This window comes from Lagopus muta, chromosome 5 (genome assembly GCF_023343835.1).
Source record: "Lagopus muta isolate bLagMut1 chromosome 5, bLagMut1 primary, whole genome shotgun sequence".
NCBI classification, from domain to species: Eukaryota; Metazoa; Chordata; class Aves; order Galliformes; family Phasianidae; genus Lagopus; species Lagopus muta.
This window is the reverse complement of record NC_064437.1, coordinates 1733867-1756509: the sequence shown is the minus strand read 5'-3', so window position 1 is coordinate 1756509 and position 22643 is coordinate 1733867. Positions and strand designations below refer to the sequence as shown.

The window sequence follows — 22643 nt, the reverse complement described above, 5'->3', positions numbered from 1 at the left end:
TGTACCTGCTTTTACTAGAAACCTAAGAAGCCTTTCTATTCTAACATTGCCAAAACATACTTTCTGTCAATAGGTTATTACTGAATTTGAAATTGGATCTGGGTGAGGGAAAAATGAGGCCTACGAAAAGAAGAACGGTGACTTAAAGCAGTGGGAGCATTGTTTGAAGGGAAGGTGTTGCAGAGCTTCCAGCCCTCAGGGCCAGAAATGGGAGAGGACTGCACTGACAGCTCTTTGATCTCACTGTCTTCCATTCTCCATGACTAGTCAGGAAACTGGCTTTGATTGCTTTTTGGGTTTTTCACTACACTTGCTGGGTATTTCACTATACTTTTGCTGTCTTCAGATATAACCTTCACGCTGGTTTGCTAATGATACGCACAAAGCAACAAAGGTTATGAATTCTACTGCAAAGACTGTGATTCCTAAAATAGCCCCTCACATTATATTGCAGTGTAATGGTTTCCTGACAGCAGTCGCTCACTCTATAGCCTTTATTATCTTCTGTTTACTCACAAACCACTGTGCTACAGAATGGAAACCGAGATGTTGCTAACCAGTCTCTGGGTTAATCCACCATCCCTGACTGTTGGGAGCAGTGTTACACAGAGTTTAATAGCTATCAAGTCCTTCTTAAAAAGAAAACGTTCAGCTGTGGGCAAAGTCACTTGGAATGTTTTTGTGTCTGTATGGAAGAGTGTTTCCAGAGTAAAGAAAAGGCCCATTTTTGGTCATACGCTGCAGTACCTGGCAAATTCCAGGGAATGTGAGCTACGGGGGAATCAACCCTTTGAAAAGGCTGATAGCTGCAGGACAAGGGGAAATGGTTTCAAGTTGAGGGAAGGGAGATTTAGGTTGGATGCCAGGGGGAATTCTTTACAGAGAGAGCGGTGAGGTGCTGGAACAGCTGCCCAGAGAGGCTGTGATGCCCCGTCCATCCCTGGAGGTGTTCAAGGCCAGGTAGGATGGGGCCCTGGGCAGCCTGGGCTGGTATTGCATATGGAGGTTGGTGGCCCTGCCTGTGGCAGGGGGGTTGGAGCTTCATGATCCTTGAGGTCCCTTCCAACCCAAGCCATTCTGTGATTCTGTACGTACCGTGCAAATAAGGCACAGTTAAACTGGGAATATCTGTTTGTTGACTGCATCTCTGAGAGAAGCACGTGTCTGCCATGACCTCTGGAGCAATCTGTTGCCCATCTGGCATCTTTCAGACAAAATGGGCACTGCTGGGATGCGATTTGATCGCCCTGAAGTCTGATCCTGTATTACTGCCATTCCTCAGTGCTTGGAGAACTCAAGCCCAATCAAGATCTCTCTGGTATTAAAATGAGCTTAGCAGTTAATTGGGAAGAATTACCATGCCACAATACTTGCCTCAACAAAATGTCAGCTGAGTTATTCTGATGGCTAAGCAGTGTGTTGTCCAAGTGGGAGGGACATGCAGTGGAGGTGATGCTGTAGCTGCCAAGGGCAATGATGAAGATTCTGTTCCATCAGAGTGCTGCTGGTATCAGTTGCTCGTTGTGCTGTGCTAGGTTGGGAATTTGATATGAAGTTCCATTGTTTCTTAATGATCCGTGCAGTTATTGCATGAATGTTACACTGAGACTGCCAAATGCATTCAGATTTGTAAGAAATAAGGCAAAAGGAACTTCTTTTGGCATGTTTGTGGTATTCTAGAGGTAATTAATTTGGAAATGTGAGATAAACATTGGAGCTCCATTGCTGATGGCACATCTGTGTGATCATTACAGAACTAATATTGTTGACATGTGAATCTACATCTTTGGGTTTTGAGATTTTAGGTTCCAAATGAAACAAAAGGAGCAGCAGGAGGTGGCAGCTATGGGGAGAGCACAGACTGAAGAGAACGGTATTGCTTTTGACCATTAACAAAGCACTGCTTGAAGTGATGCTAGCAGTGAGGATCTTAATGTGAACATGGACTTTGCAGCTAGTGATGGATTCCAGACACCTGCTGTAGGAAAATGATTGTTTTGGGTTGTAGAAAACCCGAAAGTTTGGATTTCTCGTTCATGTAAGAAATCCATTTTCTGAAGAGCTTACAGATACATTCCCAGTATCCCCCATATTCAGATATCCAGCAGATTTTAAAAACTTTGGCTTTTATGTGCACGGATCAGAGCCTGTTTGTACATTTGAACCTGGACACTTATATCCAACCACATCCTTAATTCTGCATGGGTGTTTGTGCCACAGTTCTCTTCAGTGCTCTCCTCCTGTTAGGAGAGGGGAGACAAAAAGAAGGCTCAAAGCTACAGAAATGTGGTAAGCTAATCTCCAGCTTAGAAGAGCTGCAAAAGCCACTCCTGTGGACAGGCCATTATTCTTAATTAACAGAGAATTTAGTGAGCTCCAAATGAATTACTACAAAGTGGCTTAGCTGTAATAGCATCAATCCAGCAATGGAACCAAATCTGTACTTACAGATCACTCTAGTTTTCCACAGTGTTTAAATAGTGTTTGGGTTTTTTTGCTTATGCAGCAGTTCTGAAACTTAATGGAAGCGCATTGGAAAACCAAAGACTGCTCAGAGTGCAGAGCATCAACGTGTAGTTCTTGTTTTGAAAGCAACAGAAAGTGAGTAGCTATACTGATAGAAACATGTGTGCTGTGCCTGCGTGTGGAAGGATGGTCTGTAATCAGAGGAAATCCTCTAAGGAAAATACATGTTGGATCACTGTCCTCCTCCTGTGCTGGGTGCAGTGCTGCTGGTGGGGGCTGTTACCACTTGCCTTGCGTGGTTCTTGCTCAGCACCACCCTCCTGATGAGCTTTCTCATTCCTGCAGATGCAGCAGAGGCTCATTAGAAGAGGGTTCCCCGAGCAATGTCAGTTCTCATGGCGAGGGTAGGAGTGGTAGAACTGGTAGCAGGCACAAAGAACAAAGCTGGGAGCTACAACGGCTGGTCTGAAGGAACGCTGGCCAAAACCAGCTGCATGGGTAGAGGGAGGCTGTGCCATCAGCCTGGGCTTGGTTCTTTGGCAGGAACCATGTAGTGAAATGGGAGATTTCCTGAGGGCAGAAAATTAACTTGTGAAATTTGTGAACTTGAGAACAGGTTGAGGGAACTGGGCTTGTTTAGCTTGGAAAAGAGAAGGCTCCAGGGAGACCTCGTTGTGGCCTTCCAGTGCTTGAAGGGAGCGGATTAACAGGAGGGGGAACGGATGTTTGTGAGGGTGGATGGTGACAGGACAAGGGGGATGGCTTTAAAGTGAGATGGGGGAGGTTTGGGTTGGATACGAGGAGGAAGTTTTTCAGCCAGAGGGTGGTGAGGCACTGGCACAGGTTGCCCAAGGAGGCTGTGGATGCCCCATCCCTGCAGGCATTCAAGGCCAGGCTGGATGTGGCTCTGGGCAGCCTGGGCTGCTGGTTGTTGACCTGCACACAGCAGGGGTTGGAACTGGATGAGCATTGTGCTCCTTTGCAACCCAGGCCATTCTGTGATTCTATAATTAGTCCACCTGTGCAACAGCAATGACTTGCAGACAGAAAGAAATGAGAATGCTGCAAGGAGAAGAAAAAAGAAATACATAAAAAGAAATACAGCTGTAAAATACAAACTTTTAAATATGCATCACTAAGCTAGAAAAATTGTTGTGTGTTCCTGGAGCTATTTAGTTTTAGTTCAGTTTTATTTCTGCCATTAATACTGAACTGTTAATTCCTGAAATGCTTATTCTAGCAGTGCGCCACAGCTGGGAATGAGTTGCACTTAGGCTGCAGGGCACCCATCAAATGGAGACAACAGCAGCTTCTCAGAAGGTAATTGTTACAGGTGTGATTAATTACCAGCAACATGCAGGTGAACCAGCATGTCCACCTTCAAACTGTAAGAATGTGGTAATTAATTACTCTGCTTTCACAGCTTCATTAGCTTCACTGAACCATACAATGTTTGGGCAGATCAGTAATTTCTACTCTAATTGCTTCATCTGGTGAGTGTTTCTGAGGAGGTGGTTCATCTTCTGTTCTGAGTAATTTACATCTCCTAATCTGTGACATGATTTGGATAGGTTTAGAGAAGGCAGTTTTTAGTACGGCTTCCTCAGTGCTGTAGCTTGAATTACTTTGTAACTACTCACTGCCTCTTCAGTCATTAGTTTCTATGTATTTTCCAGGGGTAATGTCATAGGTTGTGTTATTAATGGTTCATACATCCTTAGGCACGAGTTATCTGTACCTCAGCCAACACTCATCAGCCTCACTGGGTTCTTTAGACCAGCTCTCACCCGAATCATTTGTCACGATGGATTTCCCTGCTTCTGCTTTGAGTAGGAAGGCGATGCTCACAGCACTCAGAGGGCTGACCCTGGCTCTAAATACATGAATGCTTTGCCACAAACAGTATGTGCACAATTAGGCCCTCTTGATAAGGACATGCTCACATACACCCGTTCTGACTCAAACTATGTTTCCAGTTTCCTTTTGAAGGCTGTTTTTCAGGCTTGGCTTCTCTTTCGCCCTCTCGTTGTGGTCAGACCCATTTCTAAAATCGGACACATCAATCTGTTCTTCATTCCTTTATCAAACTGATGACAACGTTAAAAAAAAAAAAAGCCTAAATTTACTCGCAAGTGTAACTCGTCTAAGAAGAGACGAATTTAAGAGAACTACGTCTGTATTTTAGCAAGCGTGGCCTCAACAGCGTGCGCCGTTCGTACAGATGCGCGCTTTGTGGAAGCGGAGCTCACCGAGCGGCTCGCGGAGCGCAGCCCGCTGCTGGCACCCGGCTGCCACGTGCCCCGAGGGAGGGATTTCTGCCGCCAGGGCAGCTCCCGGGCGTTGCTTTCCTCCTCGGGATGCTCCGCCGTTTGCTCGGGGCGCTTCTGCTGCGAGGAACGCGAACCCTCCGCCTTCCGTCCGCAGAAGCGAACCGCTAGCGGGGCGCGCTGCTCCACTCCGCATCAGCGCCATTTCTGCAGCAGCGGGGCTCGGGGGGCGGCTCGGCTTCTTCCCTCCCCCCGCCTTGGGGCAGGCCGAGGGCGGCGGGGCGGGGCCGGGCCCGGCCGTTCGTCGCGCCCCGCGGTTCCCCTCCGCCCACCGCCGCGCTCCCCCCGCTCGGCCGGGCGGCTCTGCAAGATGGCGGCGGCAGCCGAGCGCGGAGCGGGGCTGCCCGCCGAGCCGCCGCCTCCACCGCCGCGCGGGGTTCGGCCGCCGCCGCCGGGCCCCGAGGAGGCGGCGAGGCGGCTGGCGGTCACCCGGCGGGAGCTGAGCAACCGGCGCAAGATCCTGCTAAGGAACCTGCCGGCCGAGAGCAGCAGCCAGGTACGGCCGCCTCCAGCAGCCGGGCGGGAAGCCGAAGGGCTGCTGCCGCGCTCCGCCGCCGCAACAAAGAGCAGCCCCGAGGCTCCGCTCGGGTTCTCCCGCCGCTTTGTCGCCGTCCGGGGCGGCGGCTCGGGGCGGCTCCGGGAGCCGCATCGCTGCGAGCGGGCGGGATGGGCGCGGGGCTGCGCTGGGAGGCAGCGTCGGAGCGCATCGCGCGTGTGGCGGTGCGGGGGGGCGGCCGGCGGGGGCGGCTTCCCGGAGCCGGAAAGTTCCGCTCCGATTATTTGCGCTTTGTGGAACGACGGCGAGCTCTTAAACCGCTGCTGCGAGCGGGGCTGCGCCTCAGCACCTGCAGCGGCCGGGCGGCACCACTCGGAACCGCGCTGCGGCACGGGCTGCCCTCCTCCCGGCACGGGCTGCCCTCCCTTCGGCTGAGGGCGGCAGCGGCTCGCGGGTTTCTCGGTCCCTTCGTTTTGGTGACCACCTGCCGAAGATCGGCGCACCGTAGCCCGGAGCGCTCCCCGGGGCTCCGCTTCTGGTGCCTTTGGGTTGGAGGCAATGGCAGGTGTGGAAATAAGGATTTCGCATGGTGCTGTGTGATGATTTACACGTAGAGCCTCGCCTCTATTTATAGCAGCCCGAGGGGCTCGCCTGTAGAAAAGGCTCGGGAGCTTGCAGCTTGAGAAGCCCTGCTAATCCCTATCGTCTCCTCGAGAAGCCGTCGGAGCCGGCAGGAAGCTTACCGCTGTGACCCGGGCTGGGCACACTGCTGTGTTGCACATCCCCACATAGCATCACCAGGTTGGGTTGGGATGGAGCCCCGAGTCCATCTAAGCCCACTGCTGCCACAGGTGTGTGCCCCACCAGGTGAGGCTGCTCAGGGCATCGCACATCTCCAGGGATGGGGCACCCACAGCTCACCTGTGCTCTGGTGAAGAAATGCAGCTCTTGTGCATGGAAGCCATCATGGTGCACGTTGCTGGTCACACTCTCCCAAGGGAACAATGGTGTGAAGGTCCAGTTTGGCAACCAGGCAACATGTGGGAAGCTTGGAGTTTTGTTTTGGTTACTTGAAATTAGTGCTGAGAAAGGAAGCTTCTGTCCTGGGGCATCTTAAGTACATCCCTGTCCTTGGCTGTTTGTGTTTCCAAAGCCTAATATTGCTTGAGTCAAACTTGAATCATGGCATTAGGTGCCATATGGAGGGCTCTACTGGGCTCTTTGCTTCTTGCATAGCCAAGTAGAATGAGATAAAATACTGCTGCCCTGGCCGGTTGGTTCTGCAACATGGATGGGGTGAATGTCATGAAAATGCAGTCAGGTGTTCCAGAATGGGATTTCATAACTGTAATTATTCATCTCCAGTCAGTAGGATGTGGGGTTTGCTGTCACCATGTGAAAGGTAAGGCTGAGATTTACCAAAGTAGTTTCCAAGTGTGAAAAAACTCTTTTGCTGATGTGGATACAATTGGTGGAGATGCTGAGTTTTGTTGAAAGGCTGGTTGTCTTCAGAACTACAACAGTGCTCTGATTTTTTTTCAGGGGAAGTTAGATGAGCGTGATCTTGTGCCAACTGTAGCTACATATTAACTTCCTTATTCATTTATTATTGTACTTTCAATTTTATGTTACCTCTGGAGTTCAGTGGGAGTGAAACAGTTAAAAGTAACAAAATTACTCTTCAAGCTGCTGAACAACGTGCCTTCGCTGTCAGGTTTCTGACTGGGAAGCAGATTTCCACGGATGTGATGGCTGGGAGATCAGACAGATCTGGAGGCTCAGGGTGGCTGTCCTGAGGGATAAAGGCTGTGTGCCAGTCAGTGGGATTTTCCCCAGCAGCGCAGCTTGGGATGTGCAGGACCTGTGCTCAGGAGGAGGGCAGCCTGATGAAGGCATTGCAGCCTGCTGTGCTGGAGAAGTCAGTGTTCCTAAGGAGTTGCCTTCATGAATTAGATCTGAGGGGGATCAGATAAGGAGAAATTACGCTGAGGAGCTTCTTTCTGCTTTGGGTTTTATGGTCCAGTCTGCAAATACGTACTTGGCTGGATTAATGTTGTTACAGGCAATTCTCTTGCGGAAGAAGGTATTTCTACAACAGAGCTGTGGCAAGAAAAGCTGCATTACAACTCTGTGTAGATTTTGTTGTGCTTACCAGCTATTCTGTCTTCTCTCAGTCTGGTTTTCCTGCTTGGGAGAGGTGCAGTTTGGTAACAAGCCGTGCCATGGGGTCCCCAGGGATTGTTCTGATTGCAGTTCAAATCTCAAGGTGTTGGGGCAGCAGAGGCTGCCAGTCCAGAGCACAGCTCTCCCTCCTCCCACAGCCTTCTAGAGCATGCTCCACTGGCTTCTATTTCTTCCTGCAATAGTGGGGAAGCACTCTTGTCCCTTCACCTCCCTGTTAGGATGGCAGGCAGTAGGGAGGACCCAAGGAGTCGTGGCAGGGTGCTGGTGTGTGATGCTCTGTGTCAGGATGGGCAAGGTTATCCACTGGTGTCGGGCTTTTTGAAATGCCAATGGAGGGTCTGCCCTGGTGACCACTGGTGTTAGTATTAGATGCAGCGTTGTGGTAGGACAGATGTTCCTATCAAGAATCTTTGTGAAGAAACTCCAAGGTAGGCTTTGCTATAGGTGCTTGTTCCCTGCTGCTCAGTGTTCGGTGCTCAGCTGGTGCCTCGGGGTCGGGTGTTTCTCTGAACTGAGGTGTGTGCATCTCCCTGAGCCATCAGCTGTGATGAATGGGCTAATACACTTCAATAGCAAAAGCTGCAGTTGCAAAGGGAAGGTCCTTGGAGCTGAGTTCTGCTGCTCTGAGTGTCCTGGGTCACAGGAGGACCTGTGGGGCAGCAGGAGGGAGGGAAGTGATCAGTGCTTCACTGGGGAAGAGATCCTGGTAGCTTCAGGGCGTGCAAGTGAAGGTGGGACATCACTAAATATGGGCAGTTTTGTTCTGTTGCAGTATCATAAGGTAAATCAGCTTTTGTGTATTTGGTTGTTTGTGATTATTCTGGTGGATTAGAAGAACTGTATTGGATTTCCCCAAGCCATTCATTTTTCAGAGTCGCTGGTTTGCCATCTATGTCTGATTAACTTCCACAGAAGCAGTAGCTTATAAATGAGATACAAGCCTGTTAGGATCCCTTGGAACTGCTTCTAGGAGTAGCAGAATGGTTCTCTGTCTTCTCTGCTGGGGGTTGATGGTCGAAAGGACCCTTTGCTCTTTGATTCCCTTTTTGCAGCTCAGGAACAATTGGTGTGGAATGAGGTTTCACCTGTTTTCGATCAGCTCTTAGCTGCACCTGGTTGTCTTTGAATGCAGCTGTGTTTTAGTGGTGTTTCTGCTTTTCTCCTTTGGTATCTGAGGACACAAAATGAAAGAGATGTTCTGCTTTAGTGCTGGACGTGAAGTAAAGTGTGGCTGGTTAATTACTTTCATTCAAATACTTTCAGTCCTGTGCTTCTGCTATGGTATGATAGAATCTAAGAAGAGAGAAAACATGTAGGTATTGATAGGAAACTGGCCTAGTCCACCCCAGACAGAGATTCGTGTTTTGGAGTGTGATGTTTCCTTTAGCATCCATACACGGTGCTGTGCCCAGGATGATGGCATTCATTTCCAGTCCCATAGCATTCCTCTTATCAACACACCAGCACAAATCCAGAAAATCAGAAAAATATTTTTTTCATTCCCTGCCCATCTCAAGTCTATGAAGAAGTTGCTCTTGTCTAAATGACAATATTTATGTATATTAGAGCATTAATGACCTTTGCATGGTCTGGTCTTACAGATGTGGAAGTCAGTCCTCAAACAAAAAGGCCGTTACCCCTTGTCCTATCACTACACCCCACTGAGAAGAGCCTGGCCGTATCCATGTGCATCCCACCTTCCTTTAGGTATTTATAAATGTTAATCAGATTCCCCCTCAGTCTTTTCCCCAGGTGAGCAGATCCAGGTTACTCAGCCTTTCCTCCTTTGTGGCCCTGCACTGGATCCCTTCCAAGAGATCCCTGTCTGATTTGACACAGGGAGCCCAGAACTGGGCACAGTATTCTAAAGGTGGCCTTTCCAGGGCAGAGTAGATGGGAGGATCACCTTCCTCACCCTGCTGGCCACACTCTTTCTGGTGCACCTCAGGGTAACACTGGCCTTCCAACATAACATGCTTTAACGTAGTTTGTATGAGTTCAAATAACATACTTCAAAGTGTGTCCGGCCCATATTTACAAATACTTTCTCTTAAACCCCCTTGGATATACTTGGTTTTGCTTTTCCTCCCAATTCTGATTATTTTCTTATTAAGAATGTAGTTTTTCCCCAATGCTTAGATTAACTAGCTTTAGAAAGTCCACCTGTAGGGAAATTGAAGGCTTAATGACAGCTGGGTGCCATGGGGCTGCCTCGCAGCTGGTGGTGCAGAGCTCCTGTGCCTGGGGACTGGCTGCCCCCTGCCCTGCTCACTGCTGGGATGTGGGACTGGGGCAAGATGCTTCCTTTGGGAACCCTGGGGCCTGTGGTGAGTATCATTAAGGGAAATTAAGGTGGAAATAACCTCCATTCCTTTCTAGTTGAAAGACAGGGTAAGATTTAGCGAAGTGCCTGAGACTCTGTTATGCTGGCCACAAGCTCTAAAGCTGGCTTAGTGCTTCTGAAAATATTATGAAGAATCTTAGGCTGTGTACACTGATATCTAAATATCTGTTGAATTGGAAGGAGCACTTATTGGCATAAGAGTCAGCGTGGTGTGTTTTGTTTGTGGCTTGTCTCACGTGGTCCTGATGTGCAAAATGCCTTTGCTGGAGTACTGCACAGAGCTCCGTCCTGGGAGGGAGAGCTGCTGTACCACCGTGTGTGCACATCACCCCAAAATGCTGGCAGTGCTCTTTTAACATTCTTCAGCTTGCTTTGGGTTCTCATTTTAAGACTGCATAATGTTCTTGTTGTTTTTAACATGAGAGCTCACAGTTATCCCGTGAAGATAAGTTTGCTGCAGGCTATTCTCCCTCACAATTGTAATTTCAGACAGTTTTTGGGAAATCATCTAGCTCATGAAAGACTCACAGCGGTGTTGAGAGCTGTTTGAAATACTATTTCCTGATGTTCATCCTCCATATAAAACTTTCCATGTTACTCCCTGTAATAGAACTAAGAAGAGAGAAATACATCACCCTTTGTCTGAGCAGAACAGAAATACTTGCCGTGCTGCCTCCAGTGCCCTGGTGGAGCTCAGATGCACAAAACTTTGCACGTAATGCCATCTCTGCTCATGGCTGAGTTGGGCTGCCCTCCAGTTGTCAGTGGGACAGCCAAGCCTCCCACCCACCATCATCAGTGCCTGCAGTCTGCCCAGCTCGTTTTGCTGATCAGAAACCATATCCTCACCACGTCTGATCAGGACGGCTGGTGGCTCGAGAAGCACTCTCCTGTTTTATTAATGCAGAGCTTGACAGCTGTTAGCTGGTGAAACTAGAGACTGGCGTTCCCTGGACTAAAAGGTGTGCACCTGATAGCAGTCAGGAGAACCCAATTAACCTCCAGGGTGTGGGTATTGAATTAGCATGCTGGAAGGCAAGGTGCTGTCCTGCCAGTGGGCTGCAGTGAAGCTTTCAGACAATGTTTCTTGATTGTTTTGGTACTCAGCTGGCCTCCCTGCAATGTAGGAGACCCAATTGAAACAATAAACATGTCAAGATGCTGCTCGCTTGGGATGATTCATGTCCATCTCTGCATTCTTGCTGCTGAGCATGGTGTTTGTGGGGCATGTGAACTTCTTGCTCATGCTGGGGAGCAGTGAGATCAACCTAACACAGCTCTTAGGTCACTCCCTTCTCCCTCTCCCCTGCTCTATCCCTGTAAATTTATGGGAGCAAACAGTGCCCTGGGGATTGGTTCCCCATTGGATGCCTGTGCAGTAATTGCCAGAGGATCCTTTACACACAGTGCTCTGGTCAGGATTCACTGCTGCTTGAAAGAATATTCATTATTAAGTGAGCAAAAAAACCTCCTGAAGTGAACTTGAGCAGTCAGAGGAAACTAAAGCAGCTGCTGCATTTTGTGACAGTGTTGTCTGCCCTTGGTAAACTGCACGATGTGATGTTGCTGATATCTCATGTCTGCCTGGAATTTCAACTGTAATAGCTGTACTTTTGGGAAAGTTGTTTGGGTTGATTTTCTTTTTTGCTATTTAATGAACTGTGATTTTATTTGTCTTTATCAGAAGGCAGCCAGCAGCGTGTCATCTTCTGCTTATGTGACTGTGCGAGGAAAAGAAAGTAAATCACATTCAGTAAGACAGTTCTTTGCAGGAGATGAAAACACTGCTGCATAGCGTGACCAGCTCTTTAGAAAACAAATATTTGATAGTGTTTCTATGGTGAGATTTTCTGTTTATTGGGAAAGTTTTGTTTAAAAAGAGAAGCTGAATTCGTACAGTTACGCTTTTAATCTGGTGAATTATTGAACTGATGTTACTTGTGCTTTTCTCTTTCAGGAAATCCATGACTTATTTAAAGATTATGAAATAAAGTATTGTTATGTGGACAGAAATAAAAGAACAGGTAAGAACTTGAAATCTTCTAGTATAACACATTTGAGGGTGCACTCAGTTCCACTGTCCATGTCACCAGCAGAGACGTTAAATGGTGCCAGTCCCAGTGCTGACCCCTGAGGGTCACCACTTGTCACCAGTCTCAATCTGGACATGGATCTGTTGACCACAGCCCTTAGAGAGTGGCAGTCCAGCCTTAGCCATGAGTGGGCCGTCCACCCAATCCATCTCTCTCTGGTATGGAGACAAAGATGCTGTGTGGGACAGTGTCAGATGCTGTGCACTGGTCCATATAGATGATACCAGTTGCTCTTCCCTTATCCACCAACGCTGTAATCCTGTTGTAGAAAGCTGCTAGGCACGCTTTGCCCGTATGCCCATCACTCTCTGTGGTGATGGATGTACTTGTTTAGTGTGAACTGCTTGTGTGAGGAGCTCCATTTGTATGTATGTATTTATTTTTGTTAGATGCGTGTTATGTCCTGTGGGCCCAACTGGAACCTTGTAGAGCTCTGTAGACTTTCCCCACGAAATCTTCTGCGATCTCCCTGAGTGAAAACAAGACTTTCACAAGGTTACAAAAGCTCATTTAAAATAACAGTAAACTCAGGGAAGCAGCCTTTAATGATCTCAGAACATTTGGTGGAAAAAAAACCTAACGTTTTTAGCTCAAAAAGGCTAAGAGCAATTTAAAATTTGTTGTCTTTTATCCATATTTTCTATGTAACTATTCCTAGAATACCAGATACTGTGCTGTTACAGAAATATGTGATGCTGTGTCAGAACACTGGCTTGCAGAGCAATGTAGATTGCCCAGGAATGTTTTAATCTCTTGGAGAGCCAAACTGCTGATTTCTACGCCACCTCCTCTATCTGATTACCAGTAGTGCAAATCATAAAACCCACTGCAAATGCATTGTTTGTCTGTTTGTTCAAGCTAACAGCTTCAGGAGGTGTAACCACGTTCCCTTTGACTGACATCTCAAGTATTGCATTTGGCACCAACGCTTCACTTGTGTCTTTAATCCAGAGCTACAGTCCAGATTAGAGCTTGCTTTAGAACACCCTATGAATGTTTACATTCTACTTAGAAATCTTCCTTCAGACCGTTGTAACTCCTGGTTATTTAGACAGGGAAGCAAATATTAGCATTTCTGCCTCTGAACAGTGCCATCTTACAATTCATTTGGGGTTTTTTTTTTTATTCACAAGTGCGGCGATGATGGTAGGCGAAACAGATGATTAATAGGTGATCTGGAATGAAAGATGTTTTCTGTTTAAAGAATAATCTTGCAACCAGAGCTTCCTGGAGTTGAATTTCAGGAAGCGGTTGTGTTTCAGTGCGGTGTGTTTTGCTGTGACTGGCAGAAATCTGCCTGTAGTCACAGTGTGGTCACGGATAGGAAAGGAGGCAGAAAATTTTACTTCAAATGCTGTCTTAAAGAGGAGGAAAAAAAAATAATTAAAAAGCATTGTCTAAATAACTGTGCTGGGAGATCTGATTTATGGCAGTGAATTCTGTGCTGCCCTGAGGTTTGGGATAGCTTTGTGTTTTTTTGGCTTGTGTTATTCTTACAAAAGTGATAATTGTGTAGTGAGGAGGAAAACGTTGTTTATACTCGTTTCTGGACAACAGACTCCAAATTTGGATATAGAATAAGAAAACATGGTTAGCACAGTTTTTGGGCTGTGGTTCCAGACAAGTTTCTTGGACTGAGCATTGTTGCTGCAGTTTCATCTCTTTCCTTTGGACCTTTCTGACTGGGCTCCTTGTTTTTTCCATGCTCATTGTGAGTACCTGCAGCAAACTGCAAATGGAAAAAGCTTCCTGCTCTGTCTCCAGGAGATGCAGGGAGGGTTGTGTTTGCTGAATGCGTTCAGGTGGCCCATGTCCCACCAGAGCAACATGGGTGCTAAGCAGGCTGCAGGGCTCCCCAGGCCACAGAACAGCCTGCAGTAAGCAGAGCTGTCCCATGGTGTTTCTGCCCCCAGTGAAGCTACATCCAGGACTGTGGTGTTTCCTCAGTGTGGCACAGACGCTTAAGGGTGGCATTTGAAGGGTTGAGAGTGAAACCTGAGAGGAAAATGTGAATGGATAACCATTAATGCTGTCTGTGGGTTAACTTTCCCATTTCAATTCATTTGCAGGCTAGAATGTTTTAAAACTGTGGAGCTCTTCACAAAGAAATTCATTCTAGACACATGTGCAGAATCAGCTTTTCATTTTATGCATCCAAAGGATGGGAAGTGTAAAATGTCCTCAGTCTCCAGCTGAGTGGTGAGGAGTGGGGGGATGGGAGCGTTGTGCTGTGTGGACCAGTCCACATCTGAGGCTGTGGCTATCAAAGGAAGGAGAAACAGCAGCCTGATTTTGGGGGCAGCCCCTGCTACCCTCCCAAGGGCTGTCTCAGCCTCATGCCCCAGCTCCCCATCCTCTGTTTCCTTCACAGCCAGTAGTTGGCCAACATGGACCATGTCATCATCCATCTTGGAACATCCATGCCGGTTGTCAAGCAGGCAGAGCAGGCACCCTCCATTGCCACAAGCAGCCCTGCTTCTCTGCCCAGTGCTCCCCAGCCCATGGTGAGGGGGCAGCCATCCTGGGCCAGCACCCAGCCCACTGCAATGTGACCACAACATCACCAGGCCTTATGCCCAGGGCCTGTATGTGGCTCATCCCATGGCTGCCCAGCAGAGAAGGGTGCTGACCCACAGGACAGGGGACAGGCAGGGACATCTCATCAGATCTGTCCTGTAAAGTGCTGGCACCTCTCCAGTAGAGTGATGAGGGAGAGGACAGAATTATGGCTTGCACTGGTTGTGTTTTGTGTGGGCTTTCCTTAGAGGAGGTGGGCTGCAGTGGTTACTTTCAAAGTAAGAAATAATGTAACGTTCCTTGGTCTCTTTCAGCATTTGTTACTCTGTTAAATGGAGAGCAGGCTCAAAATGCAATTCAGAAGTTTCACCAGTACTCTCTTCGAGGAAAAGAAATATCCGTGCAACTCCAGCCAACAGATGCTTTGCTGTGCATTACCAATTTGCCTATTTCATTTACGTTGGAAGAGTTTGAAGAACTCGTGCGTGCTTATGGCAATGTGGAGAGGTGTTTTTTGGTCTATAATGAAGTTACTGGTCATTCCAAGGGCTATGGCTTTGTGGAATATATGAAGAAGGACTCTGCTGCAAAGGCGAGACTGGAACTTCTGGGGAAGCAGTTAGACGAGAGCACTCTCTTTGCACAGTGGATGGATGTGAACCAGCTGACTACTAATCTAATTCACTCCAAGTGCCTTTGTGTAGATAAATTGCAAAAGGACTTTGCTGATTCGAAAGAACTGTTGCAGGCTTTCTCGCTACAGTATAAACCTGTATTCTGCCAGGTATGTTGCATTTATACTTTTTGGAAGATGAAGGTTGTGATTTAAATAGCTCTGTATTTGCATCCTGCACTGCTTGCTTGTCTTTCATTTTTTTCATTTAAGTTGTGAATGAGTATGCATTGCAATATGTTGTGTGGTACAGATGTGTTACTGGCGTGAGCTTGCATTGACTGGATGTGCCATCTGGGAGTTCTGCAGGAGACCACTCCTGTTAAGCACCGCTAAAATGTTTATAGCCCATCCCTTTCCCATATATTTTATTGAATTTCGTTCTAGAAATTTTTTAGAGGGCTTTTAAAGTGAATATTGCTGATGGTTTTACTGCTCAGTAAAGCAAGCCTGAGTATGAACACCATAAGTGCAACATTTCATGTAGGATATGCATGTGTGTGTGTATGTATGTATGTATGTATATATAATGTGTTTTTCCCTAGCTGGGAAACTTGTAGGCTTGGGATCTTGGAGCCACTGGACTTGCCAGTGATGGAAGTGCTACTTGCAGGCACAGAAGAGAGAGATTCTTTCTAGCCTTTGCAAAGCAAAGGTTTTCTTCCGAGATACTAGACCACAACATGTTGCTTGTGGAAGTGTTGCAGGCCAGGGTAGCACAGACAGGCCAGAGAAAGAGAGCTTTGTTTGTAGTCATGCAGTTGGGTATGATTTCACTTGTTTTTTGTTTCCTTGAGTGTCTTGGAAGGTTGCTCAGGGATTAGCTTCAAGGATCAGTAACCAGAGGCTTTCAGTGTCTAAGAGCAGAAGGCCCATTAGGCTGTCTAGCCTGACCACCTGTTGGCCATTGCATTTCCCTAGAGCCCCAGTCATATGCAATTGCTTAAAGCATATCCTTATATTTGCTTGATCCAGATATAGCAGGAGATGAATACATAGCAAGTAACTGCCCATCCCTTGTTGTTTTGTACTTCTGCATGTTTCCATGGTTGAACGTCTCTCTCCTCTGCTCACTTCAGCGATTACAAGGTTGAGGAGCCTTTGCTCCCCGCTATTTTCTTCCTGAGAGAATGCATTACGTGCTGTAATCCAGTCACTTGCTCAGTCTTCTTTTAATTAGCTGAACATATTGATGCTGTGAAGTCTTTTAGCTTGGGGCATTTTTCTAGCCCTCAAGATAATACTGAGGCTGTGATGAGGTCCCCCAGCAGTTTCTCAGTGTTCTTTTTAAATTAGGAAATTCACAGACAAATATTGCTTCTTTGATAAAGATTGTTTTCAGCAACACCATTCTACCTTGCAGTTAAAGGCAATTGAAAATTTTACCTTCCCTCTTTAATTATAACAATATGTGAGCTTCACTTCATGTAGATGAGGAGCGTGTGCTTGCGTTTATACTGTCAGTAAATGGCACTAAATGTGTGTTTCCATAAATAATAGGAATTAACAGGTGTCTATTTCTTAAAACAGGCATCCAGACAAAAGTATAGCCAAGAAGATATGTTGTCATACTACCTAGAACTTGTATAAATTCACTGTGTAATAGTGTAATCAATAGCAGAAGCATGTTAGCAGCAGAAAAGTAGATTTACTTATGATGGTTTAAGATTTATTGCCAGTAACTCTCTCAGAACAGATGTGTGGTGTGTTCCAAGCTGTCCCTCGTGTCTCCTGGCAGTACTGATAGGTAAGGGAGGCTCTGCCCTGAGCAGTGGCAAGGGCTGGCAGGGAAAACAGCCCTGTGGAGTGGGCAGAGAGGAGGGTGAAGGTAGAGCAAATAGAACTGATGAATTGAGGTGAAAAACTATGCACTAGGACAGAAAAGGAACGTAATAATAGTAATGATAATAGTATGTATTTACAAAACAAGAGACCTACAGCGTGTAAGCTCACTGCCTACTGACTGATGCCCAGCCAGTCCCCAAGCAGCAGCTGCCCTTGGCCAACTCCCCACAGCCACGTATGCCATATGGGGTGGAATATCCCTTTGGCCAGTGTAGGTCAGCTGCCCTGGTTGGGATCTCCTAGCTCCTTGTGTCTCAGCATCCTCACTGGTAGGGCAGCACGAGGAGCTGAAAAATGGAAATGTCCTTGGCTCTGTGCTGCCCTGCTCAGTGACAACTGAAACGTCACTGTGTTATCAGCGTTGTTTTTCTCCTAAAGCCAAAGCTGAGCATCCTACCAGATGCTATGAAGAAAATGAGCTCTGCCCCAGCTGAAACCAGGACAGCAATTTTCCTGATTTATTTCATTTTTCGTAAGCTGTCATTTTTGAAACCGATTTGATTACTTCTCTGTTGCAAAAAGAAATGTTCTATGAGGAGCAGCTGAATCCAAGTGTTGATATGTGGTTCTCAGACATTTCCTAGGACTTAGGGGAACGTGTGTTATCTTCTACTGCTGTGCTTCAAGAGAGTGCACAAGGATAACTCATTCCTTTCCCTACAACTGCAGTAAGTTCCATAGTGGCAAACCAGTGTTTTCTCGTAGGTACTTTGTGTCTTCCCCAGTGAAGCTAAGCTGGGACTGGATATTTTTGCCAAAGCTTTATAGCCTCCCTTTTCACACTCTTGTTTTGTTCTGCCGGATTTAAATCTGCTCATTCTGCTATAAAAACTCTGCAAACAAAGAGCAAAGCATTGTTTGACAAGTAAGCCTCTTTGCAGTCTGCTTGATTGCTCAGTCTGGCATCTTCTGTGTTGGCACTGCGTTCAACCACAGACTTCAGCCCTTCTACAAGGCAGAATACAGCAGTGTAGTGCGCAGTTACGTGGTTCAGCAGCTGTCTTGTAGTCTGATGAATGACATTTCTGTTAGTGTAGTAAAGACTCTTCGTTCTTCTGCAAATTGGTAATAATAAAAACAAACGCTGTAGCACGTGGCTGTATTGAAATTCTCCTTCTCCTCTTTTTCGTTATGTAAATTAACCGCTTCATAATTCAGGTTCACCATGAAATGAAAGTTGTGGTGGTGGTTCAAGGAGACACAACAAACATACCAAGTCTAATGAGAAGCTATGATGCTTATCTTATGCTTAGAATGCTTCCAAAAGAAACAGGCTAATTTGGGTAGATGTTATCATCCCTCAGCTGTTAGCAGAGTAGTTTACAGGTGAAAACATTTCAAGACAGCTCCTGAAATCCTCCATTTTGTTGAATCGTGTTGTGAAATGTTGTTGCAGTTTGCTCAGGATGAAGATAGTTGCATTGGTGACTTTGCAGTGATCGAGTACGAAACTGCAGAGCAGGCTGAGAAAGTGCAGGAGGCGATGGACGGCACGGTGATCAAAGGGAGGAGAGTGCAGGTGTCGTACTGTGCTCCAGGAGCGCCCGGCAGAAGCACACTGGCAGCGCTTATCGCAGCGCAGAGGATGGTAAGGTTTTGCACATCTGTTTTCAGAATGAGTTTGTTACACCCCGAGCGAGCTGAGTCTCTAAGGCATTCAGCTGCTTTGTTTAGGAAAGGTAGCCAGGCCTTTGGATGTGTTAGCTGCTTGGGTTTTGTTGTGTGTTGGCTTTTTTTTTTTGTTGACCGGTCGGCCCGGTTCGGTCTCCTTCCTAAGCAAAACGTGGCCATCTGTTGCAAGGAGGTAAAGCAGAGAGCTGGAAGATATATAAGGTAAGGCTGGTAGAGCTCTGGGATGTCAGCAAGTTTAATCTCTGCTAGAGAAATTGTTCCTATTTGGAACAGAAGTAAATGGAGGTGGAGGCGTTTCATGAGCTAAAACGGAGTTTTGGTTTTGGTTTAAAGCAGAAATTTGTCAGTTTTAAGGTAAATTTCAAGGTAGGAGAAATAGTTTAATTTCCTGCTCAGTACAGGAGAAAGCTTTCTATACCTACCCATCACATCAAATTATTTCCTAGAAAACTGGATGCGGTAAGTGTTACAAGGAGCTGTCATAAGAGTAGAAGCAAAAGTAGAAGCATTACTTTGGGTAGCTCTAGCTCTTTATAGAAGAGACGAGCAGGGCTGTCATAGAATCATAGAATGGCTTGGGGTGGAAGGGACCTCCAGGATCATGAAGCTCCAACCCCCTGCTGCATGTAGAGCCACCAACCTCCATATCTGATATTAGACCAGGCTGCCCAGGGCCCCATCCAACCTGGCCTTGAACACCTGCAGGGATGGATGGGGCATCACAGCCTCTGTTCCAGCACCTCGCCACTCTCTGTGAAGAACTTCCCCCTGACATCCAACCTAAAGGCTATGACATAAACCTAAGACTGACATAAAACCTAAAGGCTATGACAAGACCACCTTTTGTGTTCTCCTTTTTTGATAACGCTGTTGTAGTTTGAAGGAGAAAACAAACACTTCTAAAGAAAAGATCAACGTCAGTTCTTTGTGGTCTGGGAAATAATCATTACTGAGGTTGAACTGCCATGCAGAGCAGTGGTTTAGACCTCCAGCTACTCCAAAAGTCTTGAGATAGAGTGAAAGCATCCAGGTGCTGTTAGGTCTGTTAGAGAGTGATGGAGGAAGTGTGTGAGTAGAAACCCAGAGAAGTGAAGGACAGGTTGGGAGAACAGCACTCAGTGCCTGAGTGAAGGCAGTGCTGATGCAGCATCAGTTAGCTGTGTGGGACAGAAGGGAAAAGTGAATTGTTCAGGTGTGGGATGTGCATGTCCAAACTTCCCTCTTTAGGATACCTTGTTCAAGGAAACAGCATTTATCCAGAGATGTCAATGGATGCGTTGCTATCTCCTGTTTTTAACATCTTTCTATCTCTCCATTTGAGATGAGGAACAATAGGAAAGGATTGCTTCCAGAGCCGAATCCGGTGCAGATCATGAAGAGTTTTAACAATCCAGCAATGCTGCAAATCCTCCTGCAGCCCCAGCTGCGTGGACACGCTGTCAAACCTGGTAAGCCATTTTACAGCTGGTTTAAAACAAAACCCTGTTCTTAATGAGGAATTCCAGCAGAGGAGCGAAACACCAACGCTCTTAAGATCTGTGCAGACAGCTTCAAGATGGCTGTGTAGATGCCTTTTTCACAAGCCAGAGGTGGTTTGGTACACTATGCTGATGGGTAGAGCTAGTGTTATCTAGAAAGGTCCTCACTGTCACTCTGAGGTCTCCCAGCATCAGTTAAAGTAAAGGTTAAAACAAGCATCCTTCACAGACATCGTTACAGTTGTAAGTTTAAATCTGATTGGAGTTGAATGTTGCAGCCTGAGTGTGTCTCCTCTTGATTCAGGTCTAGAAGTCATTTCTCACCGGTGTGCTGCCATAGTTGTGCCCAGCAGTGAGAGCAGCAACAGCCAGAATCATTTCCCTGCCTTCCATTAGGGTGGCTGTGAGCAAATGTAGTAAAAGCAGTCACCATATTCCAGACAGTGAAAGTAGTAGGACAGCATTAGGAACAGGAGCAGATAATTTGAAGTCTCAGGTGGCAGATGGCTGAATTTGTTCCAAAAATGGTGTACTGCTTCTTGCTTTTCGGTTTCAGCAATAACATCTGAAGGATATGAAATGTGTATAGTGTGGGAAGCCCCTGTCTGGCAACCAACTGCAGCATTTCTGCCTCTCTGAGCAAAATATCAGCTCCAGAGGAGCTTCGTGCCAAGTATGTTTGATCTCTGATTGCAGATCAAAGATGACTGTATGGAAAGGCTCCCCGTACTGTGCCAGAAAGTTTTGTGGGAAACAAATGTAAAAATTACAGAATAACTGTTATGAAAGTGATCACTTGCCTGACTTATAAGGATGCTGCAACTCTTGTCTTGTTTCTGAAGGAGTTCTGGGAGCAGCAGCAGGTTTGCCTCACCTTATGAACACAGCAGTCAGCCCTCCTTTCCTACAGCTGAATAAAGTCCACCAGGTAGGTGTCAAAACTCCACATCTCCAGAGATCTCAGCATGAAAAAGAATATTTGAGAATCTGATTTCAAAACCTTCCAGCTAAAATCAAGTGGTGTTACTAAAGCAATCTTTCAAAACAAATAAGAAGGAATGAAGCAACCACTTGCTGTGTGGTGGGTGATGTAAGAGCAGGCTGTGCTTGCTGTTCACAAGTAACTTGGTTTATCTTACCTGATGCTTTTATCTGCTAACACCTGCTGGCATAGAGACCAATGACAAAAAACCTCTTTATTTAGAGGTCTGGGGTCTCACATCCATTTTTCTCTCAGCTGTCTATATGTGCTTCATACAGAGACTGTTTTGTCTTCGAGCCAAGAAGCTTTGCATCACTGGATGTGTTTTTATTTTAAAGCTTGAAAGAACTGAAGTGTGCTATGTAGGCCATAAAAATAGGAATTGCAGATGTTACTCCTCAGTCTAAAAAAAAAAAAGAAAACAAGGCTGTAGGCTGCTTCAGGTTTTTTCAGACTATCTGGAAATAATGTAAATTGGATCCGACTTCCATACAGACTCCAGAATCTCTGTAGATCCTTTCAGGGACATTGGGGATGAACTTGTGATTGGAGCAGTGCCCACAGGCACAGCCCAGCCCTGCAGCAGTTCTCCTGGCCAGCAGCTTGCTTCAGGTTCTATCATTTCTCCAGCTCTGCCAAGAGCCAGCATTTACCTTCAGTACCAAGAGGGGATTGTTCTGAAGTACCTTTGAGTACTGCTTTCACTTGCTGTTTCTGATGTTTCAGATATTCCCATTTGGAAGTAGAGTCCAGTGCTTTACTAGTTCTTTTGGCAAACAGCACAGATCTTAAAGAAAGACTTTTGTCCCATTGGATGAATTGTGCAATCAAAAAAACAACCATGACTTGCTTGTACTTTCTGTATGTAAACAGCATTTTCCATGGGTATATTTAGTTACTAGAGCCCTTCTTGGGGAATCTCTGCTTCCTTGGAAGGCAGTGTGAATGTTTTCTAATCACAGCTGGAGAGAGGCATGTTTTACACAGCTCACAGAATGATTGATGACAATCCAATGGTTTTGGCTTAGAGTTCTGCAGCCAAACGACTTAGTGCTTTCTTTTTGGATAGACTTCCATGTCTAATTCTCTTCCAGGAGGCTTCCTGTCAATTAATTATCTCCAAACCTGATCTAGTAATTGGAATTTTATTGGCAGTGATTTGATTATCCCAGTCCTTTCTATTAGACACATTTTTCTGTTATTCAGTGACTTATTTCAGAGTATTCTCAGAAGGCAAAGAACCGGGTCACTGCTGTTACTGTGTTGAAATGGAGTGTGCAGCATGCAGGAGCAGACACTGTCCTGACTTGACTCTCCCTCCATCCCCCAAGTCACATGCTGATTGAGTTTCCTCTGTATCTTGTTCTTGTTGTTTTATTTTCAGAGTTCTGTAAGGTAATTTAATGGGTAGGAACAAATATTCTTAGCATAACTCCAGGACAGCATTTTGGAATAACTGATAAAAAAGAGATTGAGTGGAGAGAAACGTGAACAAGTGGGTTATTCATGCAGTACTCTTTCAAGCCCGGAGGTAGCATGACTTCTAACTTTTTTGTTGCAAATTCTCTTAGTTATGGTTATCGTGTGCCAAAACAACACATTTTGA

At 46.3% G+C, this 22643-nt stretch overlaps 1 protein-coding gene across 1 annotated transcript in view; it reads left to right on the top strand.

The window, feature by feature from the left end:
• The first annotated feature begins 4377 nt into the window (after window positions 1-4377).
• The window catches only part of RAVER2 (ribonucleoprotein, PTB binding 2), a 29499-nt gene continuing 11233 nt past the window's right edge, over window positions 4378-22643 (top strand). Inside the window, 9 exon segments of the mRNA XM_048944291.1 lie at window positions 4378-4897; window positions 4899-4943; window positions 4945-5054; window positions 5057-5289; window positions 11775-11841; window positions 14742-15211; window positions 18342-18533; window positions 19899-20025; window positions 20898-20983. Coding sequence (XP_048800248.1) covers window positions 4824-4897; window positions 4899-4943; window positions 4945-5054; window positions 5057-5289; window positions 11775-11841; window positions 14742-15211; window positions 18342-18533; window positions 19899-20025; window positions 20898-20983 — 1404 coding nt within the window. The 5' untranslated portion in view covers window positions 4378-4823.